Source organism: Falco peregrinus, chromosome 10 (genome assembly GCF_023634155.1).
Source record: "Falco peregrinus isolate bFalPer1 chromosome 10, bFalPer1.pri, whole genome shotgun sequence".
NCBI lineage: Eukaryota > Metazoa > Chordata > Aves > Falconiformes > Falconidae > Falco > Falco peregrinus.
In genome coordinates, this window is record NC_073730.1 from 17,117,862 (window position 1) to 17,133,825 (window position 15,964).

The window sequence follows — 15,964 nt, forward strand, 5'->3', positions numbered from 1 at the left end:
AGAACCTGGTGGTGGGGGAGTGGCAGAAATTGGAAGAAGTGGTGTTGTAGACCTACTCTGAGAAGTGGTGTAAAAGGGGCATTGATGGATTTCTTGTTTGAAGTTCTAAAACCTGTCTTTTCACTGTTCACAGACAGTTAGTTTTGATTACATGCTCTATATTCTGCCAGTATTGTGAAATGTTTTCTGTTTTAAATTTGAAACATTTATTTGGAATATTTGAAGTTTTGTAGCTTCTGTGGAAGAAAAATATTTTTAACATTTTTGATTCACAGCTGACTATACAGTAAATAAGTAAACCTGACTCCTATTTGCAAAGCACTCTAAACCATATATTTATTTATTTTTAATGTTACTAATGAGATGCTAGAGAACAAAAGAAGTGTCACCTTTGGTTTATCTCTAGGAAATAAGTTAGCTTTGTTTTGTTATTTTATCACCACATTTGACCTTTATTGAGTTTTATAAACTCTGTTGAAGTTGATTTGGTATTTTGCCATTTGTTTCAGTGTATCTAAGATTTTTGACTCATAAAATCCTTTCTGTGGTATTCTTTTAGTGAGATCTTTGCTTTTTAAAGTTGTCTTTAAGCAAAATTAAGAGCTATGAAACTTACCAACACAACACATAAAGAAAACATGTCTAATGCCTAGATTGGTGCTAAATGGAAAACATTTAAATTAACAGGAGTATTTTTAAAAGTGGTGTATATGATGAATAATTTACATACTGTCTCTGGTCCTGATGTTTCAGAACAAACCTGTTAAAGAGTTGGGTCCATATTCCAGTTACCCAATCCAGGTAAGCAATTTGTATGTAGGTTAAAAAAAAATAAATCTGATTTGCTTGTAAATGAAAGTAATCATTGGGGTTTTTCTAGATACATAGACTGCAGTTGTATAAAAGAATCTTAACATTATTCTTAGAAACTGAATATCCAGCTTTATCTGGATCTTCATTCTTACCCATTTTTTCCCTCTTGATATGATACGGTAACGTAAAGGTTGTTTAAAGTGCTGTCCTATAGGATTTTTTGATCATAAGTAACAGGAACCAAATTTTATCAGGAAAAGTATTCTCTGTTTGAAGAAGAATTAAGGATGCAGTTAAGAGCTGCAAAAGGAAAAAAATCTAGAAATTAAGTATTGTCACTTATAAGTCCTTTATTGCTTATACAGGTTCAATTCCAGTAATTTCAGTTTCACAGTTCCTTCTGCTGCCTTTTGCAGATTAAGATACTTCACATCTGATCTAAAAATGTTCAACTCTGCAGACATGGTCTTTTCATTGGATAATTTATTTTATGAAAGACCAGATACAAGACAAAGGTAAATCTTTATTGTTAAATATATATATAATTGTTTTTTAAGTTTTTCCACACTCTGAATCATTTTACAGCAGAATTTTTTTTTAACTCCCTTTTTTATCCACCAATAGAAATGTGGGGCTAGAAATTTCCAGGTTTCTAACCCATACTTTGAAATGTGTTTGCAAGCACAATGGAGTTTGAATGATGCAGGTGTATCTTAGGGCTATTAGAAATACGTGTTAGCAGAAGTTTTGCCCCTTAAATTTTCTGTGAACACACAAATTAAAAAAATAAGAATACCTTTTAGCAAGAGAAACAGTAGGTTATTTATGATTACTGATTTTGAGCTGGTTGTTGTGGAGGGTGCTTAAAGAAGACTTCTACCTTACATTTTTGTGTTTAAAATAGGTATCTAGAAAATGAAGAGCCTAAGATTTGGTCTATTGCACCTGCTCCAGCTATTGCTGAAATTCCAGCTGCAGAGGACTTACAGAGGGAACTGGAAAGAAATACAGCCAACACTCATACGGGTAAAATATTACAGAATAGAATCATTTCAGTTGGAAAAAAACTTTAAGGTCATCAAGTCCAACTGTAAACCTAACACTGCCAAGTCCCACTGAACCATAATATTTGACATTCATTTTGAATGGTTTAACAAATAATTAGCATGACGGATGATTCCTTCTCTCTCTTTTAATGCTGTGAAATATGAAATATTCTAGCTATGCAAATATAGACAAAGCATGTATATTAGTTGAGAGTGATGGTCTTACATATGTTTGGAGTATTAGCAGTCCTCTTTAGGCATATACAGGCTACACAGAGGGCAAGGTAAGAAGTATGATCAAAATTTCAGCTACTCCACATTGTTCCACGAAGAATCATAACACAGTGGGAAGCAGCTGTATGAGCATAATGCAAGACATGGATCTGATGACCTGTCTCTCACCCAAGGACCAGAGAGTTTATATGAACATAACTTTCTTCTTCCCTTTTGGGGCTTTTTTCAAAATGCTATTCAAGAGGCCAAATTTGAGTCTGGCCATTGATTGCTGCTAAATGGAGCATTCCTTCCACCTAGACATTCAGGATGACCTTAAGGAAATTTATTATAAAGAGTTCGGTTGCTTTATCTCTGCCCACTAGATGTCTGCATTTCTTAGCTGCTGTGCTGATTTATGACTTTTTTTTTCAGGAATTGTATTGTTAAGACAAAAGGGTTTTTTTCTACTTTGTGCAAGAGCAATTCCATTAAGAACTACCCATTCAAATAAGCTTTCTGGTGTTTGTAGAATTAGGACTGTTGGGGTTATGTCACAAACAGGCCATTGTGATTTTAAGTTTCTAAATGGATAAGACTGAAATTAATAGGCTGCAGAATAGAGCTGTTCTGTAATCTTATTGCATTCAATTCCTTATTTCTGGTCTTGCCTTCCTTTTGCTGACAGCAATGCTTGTATGGTCAGCCAGATCAGGACACCCATCCTACTGTGAACTAACCCTGCAAAATGTGATAATTAAGCAAGATGAATATGAAACCAGCCTGTCACTGACATCATTACAGATTTTGACTGTTAATATCACAGGGTTTATCTCACAGTTGTTTGTAGTAGGAACTTTAAGCTTGGTCACTGTATAATTTTTTTAAACCACAGTCTTTATTTTGGGACAGGGTGAAGAGTTTCTGTCTTACAAACTAGTTTGTAGTTCTGAGGAATAGTTTTGCTCCATTACTTTGTGTAGGAAGCATAGAAGGTGACCCATTTTTTCAAACTTTAAATTGACAACAGATGCATTGCATTCATCAGCATGAGTCATACACTGAAGTTCTTGCAATAAGATGGAGATATCAGCTCATATAATATATGTGAATTGGGCTTATTCAGTGTGGAAGATCTTTAATAAAACTACTAATAATAGGAATATGAATATTAGTATAAATTATAATAAACTGATGTTTTTCTAGGAGGGAGAAAGCACCAGAAGTTTATACAACAATGTAAGAGTAACAGTGAGGAAGTAAATGAGAAATCACCAGCACCTGCTGATTTTGGCATAGCCTCTGAAAAAGAAGTGCTCCAATTAAGTTTAGGAGAAAGAGAGAAAATTAGTTTTCAGCATGAAAGTCTGAACATGGTTTCATCGTTTCTCTCTCCTGATGAAGATAAATCTAAAACAAGAATAAGGGTTTCTCAGCATCCTGGTGCAAATTTTTCACAAAACAAAATATTAAGTAATTTTCCAGAAAACAGTGATGATGAGAGTGTGCATTCCACATTAAGAAAAAGGTACATGTCTAGTCAAATGTGATAATTTATCAAGAATTATATTACTATCATTATTATTATTTATATATTATTATAAATTATCATTATGTATAATTATTATACAATTATTATATGTACAACATTATATATTATTGCTATTATCAGAATCGTATTATTATTTTAGCTATACATTAGATACATTTGTTAAAGGCAGTTTTGGATCCTTCAGTTGAAGGTACTTTAACAGGGCTTCAGATGCTAAGTCTTTTCAATGTAAGCAAAAAAGATGTTTCTTTTTGGCAATATTTTAGTGCTGTAATTAAATGTGTCCTAAGTTCAGCCTCTTTTATGAGAAAAGTAAGGATGAGGTTTGTTGCTTTAATTTTGAAGAAATTGTTAGGTAACAAAGGTTTTTCAAAATACTGTTTTGAGTTCTTAAACCACATGGTAACAAGCAAGAAGGCTAAGATCATTTGCTCTTCAGAGCAGAGGTCAGCCAGCCAGGAATACCTTGAGCAGTTCACAGCTTGATTTCAGCGCTGCCTGGGATGAGAGGTTTTAAAGATCAACTCCTCTTCTATGCCCAACTCTTCTCATTCTTCAGAACCTCTGTTTCTCTACTGATTTTAGTTATGCAGAGATTGACAGTTAATCTGCTGTTGGGATTCAGAGCCCGCCTAGACAGGCAGTTTATTCTTTCAGGTTCTTCCTGGAATGAAAGTGAAGTTAAAATGTATCTTGAAAGGAGTTCTTCACCTAGAAGAGTGTCAGCTCAAATGACATTAGATACTTTTCTTATGATTGTATCTTACTAGTTGTGCTTATAATATAAGCATACCTATTTTTCAAATATTAGAGAAACTGTGTAACACTGCAACAAATTAATGGAAGTCCTGGATCTTTTGCAGCTTATTTAAAATGTCTGGTTGTATGTACAAAAATACAGAATTTAAAGATCGTTCTATTGATGTGAAAGAAATTGATACTTACTTACATACAAGTGAAGGCATGGAAAAAGCGAGGCAAGAAGGGTTATGGAGAAATAATCATCATGCTCCAATAACTAAGGATTCAGATTTTACTCTGCATAGGCTAAATGATGGGGACATTGCATCTCAAAATGGAATTAAAATGAAATCATTTTCTAATGCTTCAGAGATTCTGGATATGACAGGTAATTATTATTACTCTATTTCAAGAAAAATAGCCCACTGTCTGTCTTTTGTATATCATAAAAATTGATATCCATGATCTGAGGTAGAGTGAGGAACATTTTCCCACCAGCTCAAGGTGAGATAATTTGCTAAACCTGATAGAAGATATTGCCATTCTGTGAAACTTAATTGCACTGTTGTTTAGTATGAGCTGGGTAAACAGTTTATGAAGAAGAGTCACATTTTCAAAAGTGCAAAGTCTTGTAAACCTTTTTTAAAATGTCACTTCAAATCAGTCCCCTAAACAATTTGAGAAAGAGCAGCCTTGTCTCTTCATGTGGTAAGTAGTCTTGTCTTCATTTGAAACCAGAAATTGAAAATATGATTTGTGATTTGTGATGTGGCTCATACATCTGTAGAAATAGATTTTAAATAGGAAAATGCTGAAAAATGGAGGAAAGTGGTGAGAATTTTGATGAATGATAAAATACTTGTTTTATAAATTATTTTTTGTTTTTAATAATTTTTGGACACGTGGTTTATTTCTAGATTTAAGCTTTATGGGACAGGGACTCGTTGCATCTGTGGAATGTGCCTTCTGTACCTGGCTAACTGGCACAGAAACATGGAACAGAAAAATAGTTCTAGCAGAAAATTGTAAGGCAGAGCTGTGGCTTAGGATGGGATTTGAAGGCTGGTCAGGAATGAAAACATGATTCCTGTATGATTAGCTTCTGAGCAACAGTGACTACATTTGTGGATGAGGGAAGAGCAGTGGATGTCACTTACTCTGCCTTCAGCAAGGCTTTTCATGGAATCATAGAATGGTTGAGAAACAGTGTCTTCCATAACACTCTTTTATCCAGTGTAGGACATTAAGAATGGATGGACAACTGCATGGGTAGAAAAATGATCGGATGGTTAGGCTCAGAGAGTGGTGGTTGTTAATGGGTCACACTCTGCCCACATGCCTGCCACAAATGGAGTACTGCACGGGGATCCTGGAGGAGGGGGCTGCCAGGGTTCACATGAAATTCAGCAGGAATTAATGCAAGGTCCTGCCCCAGGGAAGGAGGAACCCCTGGGGTTCCCCTGGGCTGGACTGACTGGGGGCAGCTCTGCAGAAGTGCCTGGGGTCTGGTGAACAGCTCTCTGAACGTGAGCAAGCAGTGTGTCCCAGCAGCAATGAAGGCTGACACCATCCTGGGCTTTGTTGACAGCCAGGAAGCTGAGGGAAGTGATTATCCCCTTCTTGGCACTTTGGAGACCACTTCTAGATACTACATCGAGTGGTACTGTACCAGAGGCTCAAAGCAAGTCATATTTAAACTGGAGTGAGTTCAGCAAAGGGCCACCAAGATGGTCCTTTCAAATTATGAGCTTATGACCTCCCTGTCCTAGCCTGTCAGCTCCTTCTATATCACCTGGACTTTGCTATAGCCTTGCAGCTTCCCCACAGAACACATAGCTTGGGGTCAGGAACATATTTTTTATGGTGATTGGTTGAAAACATACCTGGTTTTATAAATTTACTACTTTTATTTCTTTAGGAACTACAGGAAGAAAACTGGAAATTTTGAGGAGTGTTACAGAAATACGTATCCTTGTATTTGCTGTATCTGATTTACTGATTTTATTACAATACTTTCACATTTACAAAATTACAACACTTAATTTGTAGCCATAGGTACTCATGCATTTTGCTGTAGTAGTTTTGATTTATAACGTAATGCTGGGAATCAAATGACAAATAGGTGTTTACCCTTTGGACGTCCAAAGCTAAAATGAAAATGGGACAACTAATAGATCATTCATTGCTAAGCAAATGTATTCTTATTTCAAACATTCAAATTCTCAAAACTATTTTTAAAATGTGAAGTTTTTAGTTTGCATAATAGATATTTCAGGCAAGATTTTATGTGCAAACACACACATATTCTTATACACCTTAAATGAAGGAAAAGTGAATTATTATTTAGTCTTATTAGGAAAACTGAGTATTACTTTTTGTCCCATTTTCTCGGGAGAAAATAAACTTCACATATTCCTTATAGGTCTATATTTAGTGTATACAGTGTATTTCCATTCTTTAAGCAGATTTTACAATAATTTTCCTTCTTCTTGGCTCTGCCTTGAATCCATAACAAAATTAACATAACATCTATTTCTGTCAATATTAATATTTTTTTTGCTTTTTGTACACTGTCTTTTCAATATTTTGTTTCTAGTAACCTCTCAAATGGTAGGTTAAATATCAGGAAGAGGAAATGCCTAAATTTAGGCAACTTAAATTAATGTGAATAGCTTTAAGACGTGTAATACTTTCCAAAATGAGTAATAACTCAGTTGTTCTGAATTTGCCAATTACAGATGGTCTTCTGCATTTTGAAAATAGATTATTTATTTGGAGAGGGAATTCTAGAGAAGTTTTTTTTTTAACAATCCATATTTTCTTTAGTCTAATATTACTTGCTTATCTTTACTCATATTTTAGTGTTTATATGTAACTACTTCTCTTTCTTGTTTTACTCCTTTTTCTTTTTCTCTTTATTTAGTCTGTTAATGTAACATCAGTCTGAGGCCTCAGCAGTTCACTGTACTTGTTACTGTTATGCCTGACCGTGTGTACCGCCTCAGCCTGATCAGGTGGTTACAGTTAGTCTGCTTGTGTGGCTTCAGTGCAAGTCCAGACAAGTTTCAACTCACTCATTTGGATTTGTAATGTAACAATACTCTCTTTTCCTCTTACCTGTATTTTAGATAAGAATATTGTTGCCTGAAGAATACACAATATTAGCAATTGAAAATATTTTTAAAACCACTGTCAGCACTAATAAATTTTAGGTGAATTTCTTTGCTGTTGTTATGACTGGCCATACAATATTATGCTATTTAGGTTGTGTTATAATACAAATATAATGTGACCATTGACACTTTAGGTATGCTAACAGCAGTGCTCTGCTTGCTCTTGTATCTGCTTTACAGTATAGAATAAAGCTTTTGTCCCTTGCAGTTTCGCATTTCATAATTGTATGCCATTCCATGAAGCCTGTGCCAGGGATGAGATTCTTGATTATTGGTGTAATCCTAAGACCTCTTAAATAGGTAGTGGGGTTTTTTTGTGAAGTGGAATATATGTCACACCAAGAATCTAAATAAAGCTACTAAATCATTGAATAGGTTACTTTTTGATAATTTCTTACAAGCCTGTATCAGTAAAAGATTGTTGCATATGTTTTAAGTTTGCATTTAAATTACAAGAAAGAGATGCACTTAAATTTCTAAAATAAATTTTATAATTTTCACTCAATTGTTTTACTTTCCTTAATGCTATCAAGCAACCCAATTTAGAAGTATCTTTAAGGAGTTCCCATATTTTAACTATGCACAGTCTAAAGCTTTGGATGATGTAAGTATGAAACATTAGCTGCAGCTGCAAGTAATACTTTGTAGACAAATTTAAATGGTACCTTGAGATTCAGAACTAAAAAGGGGTTAGAAAACTAGTATATCTAGAACCTCTGCCTGGAATAGTTGAGCAGGGTTGAACTTAACTTAAGGAGGAGAGACCTGAAGAACTTGTAAAAATGTTTTTCTTGTGTTTAGTACTTTTGTGTGGAGATATGAATTGCAGGTGTATTTATGTGTACAGATTAGTAATATTTTTTTAAGAAAAACAGAACTTTAGAGAATATTGTCCTTTTGGAGAAGGTATACTTGCCTATGCCCTTTTTATCAGCTATCTCTTTCTTTAAAAACTGAAACTTACTTTGAAAGCAACCAGTTTAGGAAGATTGTATTACAGGTTCTGCTGCAGAGAGGAGATACAGGTTCCATCAGACTTCCAACACAGCATTTGAAATTTTTATTGAGCTCTAGGGGAAATCCCAGTGTCATTCACAAACATTTCTAAGCATGTTTTTTAAGCTACTTCTGATGTTGCAAATGTTTTTGTTTGAATTTCTTCTCTTTATAAAACATTATTCAGGAGATATTTTAAGAATGGTGTTTATATGAGCAGAATAATCTAATATTTAAATTATATGGGGAGCTGTATGTTTGCTTTTTTCCCTTACTTTTTTAGTTTTATGCATAGATTTGGTGTATTATTACTTCCAAACTGGTGTTTATTTTCTGATGATTACATCATATTGGCCTGTAAAATAATCTTATGTGACGCTTTGCTCCTAGACTAATGGAAAACCACAGCTGTAAGCAAGATTTACTTGCATGAAAGTTGCAAAAACAGGGTTCTGAAGGCAATAGTTTGTAAAAAAAATGTTTTTGAATTATTCATGTATTCACATTCCTTAATTCCTGGTACCTTACAAACCTTATGTGTTTGTAAGGTACCAGGAAGGACAAGGTTTGCTTATCACTCATGTATAAGACATGACATGTTGTTGAATATTAAGAGAAATCAGCATATTAAAAAGATAATGGTCTTGTGCATTTTTTTTTATTGGTTAAGCTTGCAAAATTAAACTTGGTAGTAAGTCTCTTGATTCTAAGAAATGAGTTGTAAGCATTTGACTTTGTAGAACTTCCCTGGTTGAATCACAGTGAATGTTGCAAAGGATTATTTAACAAAAATCAGGGAAAATTTTGTATTCCATGCAGCATTCATCTTTCACTGATGTTTTGTGAGCATTGGAAAACTCAGAATGGTAGGTGAAGAACATGGGTAATTTCTGCAACTGTTCAGCAGTACTGTCAGTGTCAGTCATTGCTATAGTTAGTTATAAATCAAGTACTAGATAATTCCTGTTCATCCTTGTGAGCTCCTAGCAGTTATAGAATAGTTTTAAAGCATTAAGAGCTAGAAGGAAAGAAAAAAAGAATGAGAATAGTAGAATCCATGAGGAGTTGGGAGGGAAGGAAGGAGGTGAGGCTGCACAGAGCGTGCTGCATGGAGGGAGAGTTGGTAGCACTACGGAGAAGAAGGAGGGCAGAGTCAACCTGGTCAGAGGGAAATGAGGGAACCTGACATGGACATACCTCACTTCTGAGATGGTGGGGGAAGGAAGGAAGGAAGGAAGCATAGTCATACAAAACCTACTTTTGTCATTATTGAAAATATTCTATTAAACTTAGATATTTTCAACAATGGTGGAATTTTAAATGCTGATTGAATTACAGAAGGAAAACCAATTGCACTTTGAATATGAGCACAAAATACCTTTTTCTCATGAGCCTATGTTCAGTTGCAGTTGGACATTGGCAGTGATTCTGTATTATTGTCATCTAAGGCTAGATAACTGATTCTTTTGCTTGCAGAATGGTAGACTTCATTACGTAATAACTTTAGATGTACATTCTCTCATTTACATTTCTGTGGCAGATGTGTAGCAGAGGATATTCTTTCTCTTGCTGTAACTTAAAAGTTCACATGCAATACAAAAATTTTTAGATAATTACTTACATCAATGTAATAGTAATTTCCTTGTGTTGTTTTCCTCTAGATAACGCTTTTGGAATATATGAATAGGTACAATGGATAGCAGTGTTATATTTACTACTTTGCAATTCTTTCCTAGCTTCTTTATACAGATAGGAATTTTGTGATTTGTGCTCCGACTGGCTCTGGAAAAACTGTAATGTTTGAGCTAGCTATTACCAGATTACTCATGGGAGCCCCACTGCCTTGGTTTAACATTAAAGTTGTTTACAGTAAGTATTATGCAACTTCAAACATTTTGGTGACAGCAGTATAAAATATTCTGTAAATATGGAGATCTGGAATGAGTGATTTAATAATATTGAAATTAAATATGTTAAGAAATTGTGACCTACCTCATTCTTTTAGAAGTTGTTTCTTTTAGGGTTTGTTTATTCATGATACCATTGTAACTATGTTTGGTATTTAACAGCACTGTGTAATTGAGTGTTCAGCATTACCTATACAAGTAAAAATTTTAAAAATCTTGTCAAGAGCTTGTCCTCTAAGAAGACATGAAAAGGAAGAAGAAAGCAAAGGAAACTAAAACAAATTCTTAGTGGCAGCGCCAGAAATCTTGCAGTATCTTTTGCATGCCTATCTGTTGCTCTGACATGAGGATCAAATTTTCCACTAACCTGGTAGTTTTATGCTGTTACATTCTGTCTACTAGTTCAGAGGCAACAGAACTGTGATCTTTGTAAGTTTAATTGATCTGTATAGGTACTAATGAAAATACTTGAAGATAGTCACAACAATTACACTTTTTCTTTCCTTCTTGGAGAAATGAGTTCATATCATGTAAATCAGATTAAATTTTTTCCCAGTTTTTATTAATTCATGCTGTGATTTATTTGTCAGTCTTACTATTAATGATTGATCTTTACATATACAAAAGTTTCAGCCTAATTATTTTTTCTATTTTTTAATTCCAAAGTGTTCAAATTCTTACAATAAAGCTAGTGTTGATTTAGCGTTTACTGTATATTGTAAACAGATTTTTATGAACAGGCATGTATAATTTCTATGTCAGTGGATTGAGGTGGAGCATTTCAGTGTACTGTAATGTTTTTGTTTGCATTGGTAGAATTGATACAAATTGGCTGGTTGAAACGTTCAGTCAGGAAGCAGTTATTAGATCTGCTGACTTTTCCAGGTTCAACAGCGATGGAGGAGACATGTCAGTTTTCTGCATGTCAGAACAGAGGTGTCAGTCAGATTATGTACTGTTGGAGTGTGATCTGGTATCTGATTTATCAGTCGTCCAATGTATGTGAATTAGTTTGCAGTAGTAGTGTACATCAGAGTTGTTTCCCATAGCTTTAACAGAAGCTAAGGATTGGTGACAAGTTCTGGGAGCAACCACTAGCTTCTTGCATTCTTGCATAGCAAAAGACAATTACTTTTGCAATTTTGTGAGTTACTTGCTGGTAGCTTAATCAGTTTTCTGGAGCAGTGATTTCCCCTGCTTTATAGGCCACTGATACGCTTATGAGATTTTTATACCTCTTCCAGAAATAGAAACTGGTTCTTTAAAACCCTTCATCTTACAGATCACTTGTCAGCTGATATGCAGAAATGGTTTGTATTCCAGTGGCTCTAACTAGTCTAGAATGTAATCACTGTCAAGATCTATTTTATTAGTACTGCTTTTGGATCATGTGTAGATCACTTCTTTCACTTAAATCACTGCATTCTCCTCATAGATTACCTATCCAATATAGACTTACATGTGTTGCTACTATCAGTCTTTGTAAAGAATTACTTCTGATTTCTAGGAATCAACCTCCATCTGCAAAAGTATAGTATATATCCTCAGGGAGGAAAAAAAAATAAGAAACAGATTGTTTTGGGAGTCTGTTTATGAGGACCAGCATCAGAAATGCTACCTGCTGCATTAGCTGCTACCTGCTGTTCGCTGCTTGTTATGACCCTGACTACACTTAACTATACATTTGGTTTAGATAGATTTTTATTTCTTCTGGCATTCTGTTTCCTGCATGTGGATGGTTTTTCATTTATAACCCTTTTTTCTCTGAATACAGAGTGCTCAAATAATTCAGAACTGGAAAAAGGTATGATATTCCATTAGAAAAGATGTATTTCCTGTCGTTTATTCTGTCCGTGAGAAAACCTTTGATAGCTGAATGATTGTTTCCATGTGGGATTGAGGAAAAAATCAGGATTAAGAGAGGGCATAAATAACCCCAATTAAAGGGTTCTGCTTCTGATTGCTGATAGGGAAGAACAGGGACCCAAAGCTCAACATGGATCTGTGCACGTGGAATAGGATAATAAGGATGATAATATCTGTTACAAATTTTATGCTTTGGGGAGCAAAGCTGAAAATTAGGGAAATTAAATCCAGGAAGACATCTTAAAAATGTATGCAGTTAGCATCTTTAGCAAAACAGTTGAAGATTTGGTTTACCTGATATAACTCTGTTTTTTGTATTTTTAGTGGCTCCAATAAAAGCTCTATGCAGTCAGCGTTTTGATGATTGGAAAGAAAAATTTGGACCTATAGGACTCAGCTGCAAGGAAATAACAGGAGATACAATGATGGATGATTTATTTGAAATACATCACGCTCACATTATTATCACTACACCTGTAGGTTTCAATCACAATTCTTACAGAAACCTAGAATAAGCAGACATTAGCAGTCTGCTAATTGTATGCTACTAGGACTGCTCCTTTTTTTGCTAATAAGTAGTAATTTTATGATCGCTATGCTTGCCTGCACACTGCTATGCATACTATTAGGCCACATAAAGAACAGTTAGTAATATAACAATGTGCCAGATGAAACATACATGGCATTGGCTTGAATTAATTTAACTTATTTTGCTTAAAGTTTTATTAAAGTTTAGGCATGTCTGCTTGTTCCGTACTTCTGGCATATGTTGGCCTTTAAAATATCTTTCGCTTTCTGTTGTTTTATTGTGGTGGTTTTTCTCCCAGGAAAAATGGGATAGCATGACTAGAAGATGGAGAGACAACTCTATAGTCCAGCTTGTACGACTGTTTCTCATTGATGAGGTAAGAAAATTAATATTTTATACGTACAGGTTTTGTTCTTGAAGATAAAAGGAAACTTAAAAAATATAACATTCATTTAACACATGTATAGATTGTAACTGGAGAAATATTTAGCAAATCTTTTAAAATTCCTAATAGGTGCACGTTATAAAGGATGAAAGTCGTGGTGCAACGTTAGAAGTTGTAGTCAGTCGGATGAAGACTCTTCAGTCTTCTCTTTGTCATCTTATAGAGAAACATGACACTATTCCTCCCTTGAGATTTGTAGCAGTTTCTGCAACAATCCCAAACGCTGAAGATGTAAGAGTTACATTTTAACTGTATTTTAATCAATGTAGTTGTATTTTATACAATTTACCTGGAGTTACAAATTTAGGTTGATAACAAAGTTGGCATTTTTAAGCTGTCAGCTGGAGACGGCTGTGAGGTTGATGTTCATATAACAAAGGACCTACAACCATATGGAGCTATCAACCAAGTGTGGACATGATTCAGTTTTAGACTTCTGTCTGTGGTATTTGTCTCAAAGTACAAATCACAACAGACTTGAGATTTCAGTCTGAATGATATTGGTCCTGTAGAAAGCAGAACTTCACCTGTGATTTTAATGATAAAAGCAATGTCAAATATGTTAATAGTTTACATGTGACAAAAGCTAACTTATTATTTTGTGATGCAGTTAGAACAGAGCATGATTAAAAGCAGAAAATTGTCATTTCTATTCCATTTCTTCTTTTTTAAAGATTGCAGAATGGCTTTCAGATACCAAGATGCCTGCTGTATGTCTGAAAATAGATGAGGATCAACGACCAGTGAAGCTACGCAAAATTGTTCTTGGCTTTCCTTGCAGTGACAATCAGACAGAATTCAAATTTGACTTAACTCTTAACTACAAGATAGCTAGTATTATACAAGCCTACTCGGAACAAAAACCAGCACTTGTGGTACCACAGCTTTTTTTAATCACATTTGAAGTTCTTTCTTTCTTAAGAGTGTTGATTAAAAAAAATAAAATCTTTTCTTACAGTTTTGTGCCACAAGAAAAGGAGTACAGCAGGCCGCTTCTGTTCTTGCAAAAGATGCTAAATTTCTACTGAGTATAGAACAGAAACAAAGGTATTTTTACATCCAAGTTGTTCTAGCAGAGGAGTGTCTGCAACAAAGTCATCATCATAGTTAACATTCTTTTTGGTAAACTGGTTCTGCTTTTGAGAAGCTTTATTTACTTCTCAGATTTTTAGGGTACTTTTCACAAGCATAAGTTGTTTCTAAAAGCTGCTTTCTAAACATACAAATGTTTATTCCTATGGTCCTATAAGGCCTTATAGTGTAAAGATTAAGCATATGAGTAGTTGAATTGGATGTGGTCTTACTAGTGTTTTAAGTTAAGCCATTAGAAGTCTTTGCATTATCAGATACCTTTAATAAATACAGCCCTAACCCATGTTAATTATAATTTACTTCAGGGTTGCCCAGTCATGGCAGCTGCAGAAGCTATTTCCTGATTTTGGACCTCAAACACAGTCTTTGCCTTATGTGAACAACCTGTCTAGATTTTAGGTCCTGACATGGAAAGATGACTGGGCTGGAAAGGCTGCAACAGCTACCCCAGAGAGTCAGTTTGTTCCCTTTGTGAAGATGGGAAAGGTGATGGTTGAAAATATCCAAAGAATATATATTTTTAAAATTATTTTACAACTATGTCCTTTTGATAGTCTAACACATAGTTGAAAACTAAGAACATCCTTAAAAATCACAAATACAGTAGAACGATGGGAAAGTGTGTAAAAAATGTACATGTCAAGGCATGCATCTTACAATCTTCCCTGAGGTAATTGTGTATCTAGTTTCCCATGAAGCTTTGTTTTCGCATTTTAAAAACATACTTGCATTTTTTTATATTCCACTTACATTAGTGAATCTGTTTTGTGATTTTGAAGTTTTGGGGGTTTTTTGTGTTGCACAGATTACAGAAGTCTGCAAATGCATTGAAAGATTCCAGACTGAGAGGTAAATATAACATCTCTGCTCTGTGAGTGAATACATGCTTGAGTAAACCTAGTCAAGTGATGAATGTAATTATTTCGTTATCAGATCTTTTAATGTATGGTGTGGCTTATCATCATGCGGGTATGGAGATATCTGACAGAAAAATAATTGAAGGAGCTTTTACTGTAGGAGACTTACCAGTACTTTGTAAGTAAATTCAACTTTGAAAGTTAGAATGTTGTTGACATATGCTGAAAAGACTGCAGTTTCAAAGTGGTAATATTCTATGATTCTATAGTTTGTTTAACCTTTGGAATTACTTTTTGAAATCCAGATGAAGATGTGTTTGTGTTTCACATGCACTTTTACCCTGTGAGTGTACTTACACACTATTACTAAAGACCATAGAACTTCTTTTCAGCATACGTGGAGGTCATAATCCCTCATATGTCTGTACAGGTCTGGCCACATCCATTTCCTTTTCATACCTCTGAGCCATCCTGTTGAGGTGGAACTCTTCTAGTGTGTCTTTCCTCAGAGTTCACGTGACGTTTTCTTTGTTTGTGTGCTTTGCAGCAGGGCTTCTTAGATGGGTGGAATATTATTTTCAAACTCCCATGCAAGGTGTTTTGACTGATGGGGAGGTTCCTAAGAAGTATTTCATTTTGTGTTACCTGAAATGAGAAAGTGTCTGAGACATAATGGGCTCATCTCATCCAGGCTTTCTTTTTCTGTAAAAAGATTCAGACCCTATGGGGAGAAT

At 34.8% G+C, this 15,964-nt stretch overlaps 1 protein-coding gene across 1 annotated transcript in view; it reads left to right on the forward strand.

Annotated features, from left to right (window-relative positions):
* Nucleotides 1-733: 733 nt before the first annotated feature.
* The window catches only part of HFM1 (helicase for meiosis 1), a 38,190-nt gene continuing 22,959 nt past the window's right edge, over nucleotides 734-15,964 (forward strand). Inside the window, exons 1-15 of the mRNA XM_027788299.2 lie at nucleotides 734-801; nucleotides 1,230-1,328; nucleotides 1,718-1,839; nucleotides 3,279-3,600; nucleotides 4,488-4,753; nucleotides 6,284-6,331; nucleotides 8,072-8,142; nucleotides 10,271-10,403; nucleotides 12,632-12,783; nucleotides 13,135-13,212; nucleotides 13,351-13,512; nucleotides 13,956-14,156; nucleotides 14,240-14,328; nucleotides 15,179-15,222; nucleotides 15,307-15,408. Of these exons, the coding sequence (XP_027644100.2) occupies nucleotides 1,258-1,328; nucleotides 1,718-1,839; nucleotides 3,279-3,600; nucleotides 4,488-4,753; nucleotides 6,284-6,331; nucleotides 8,072-8,142; nucleotides 10,271-10,403; nucleotides 12,632-12,783; nucleotides 13,135-13,212; nucleotides 13,351-13,512; nucleotides 13,956-14,156; nucleotides 14,240-14,328; nucleotides 15,179-15,222; nucleotides 15,307-15,408 (1,861 nt within the window). The 5' untranslated portion in view covers nucleotides 734-801; nucleotides 1,230-1,257. The remainder of the gene's footprint in view (nucleotides 802-1,229; nucleotides 1,329-1,717; nucleotides 1,840-3,278; nucleotides 3,601-4,487; nucleotides 4,754-6,283; nucleotides 6,332-8,071; nucleotides 8,143-10,270; nucleotides 10,404-12,631; nucleotides 12,784-13,134; nucleotides 13,213-13,350; nucleotides 13,513-13,955; nucleotides 14,157-14,239; nucleotides 14,329-15,178; nucleotides 15,223-15,306; nucleotides 15,409-15,964) is intronic.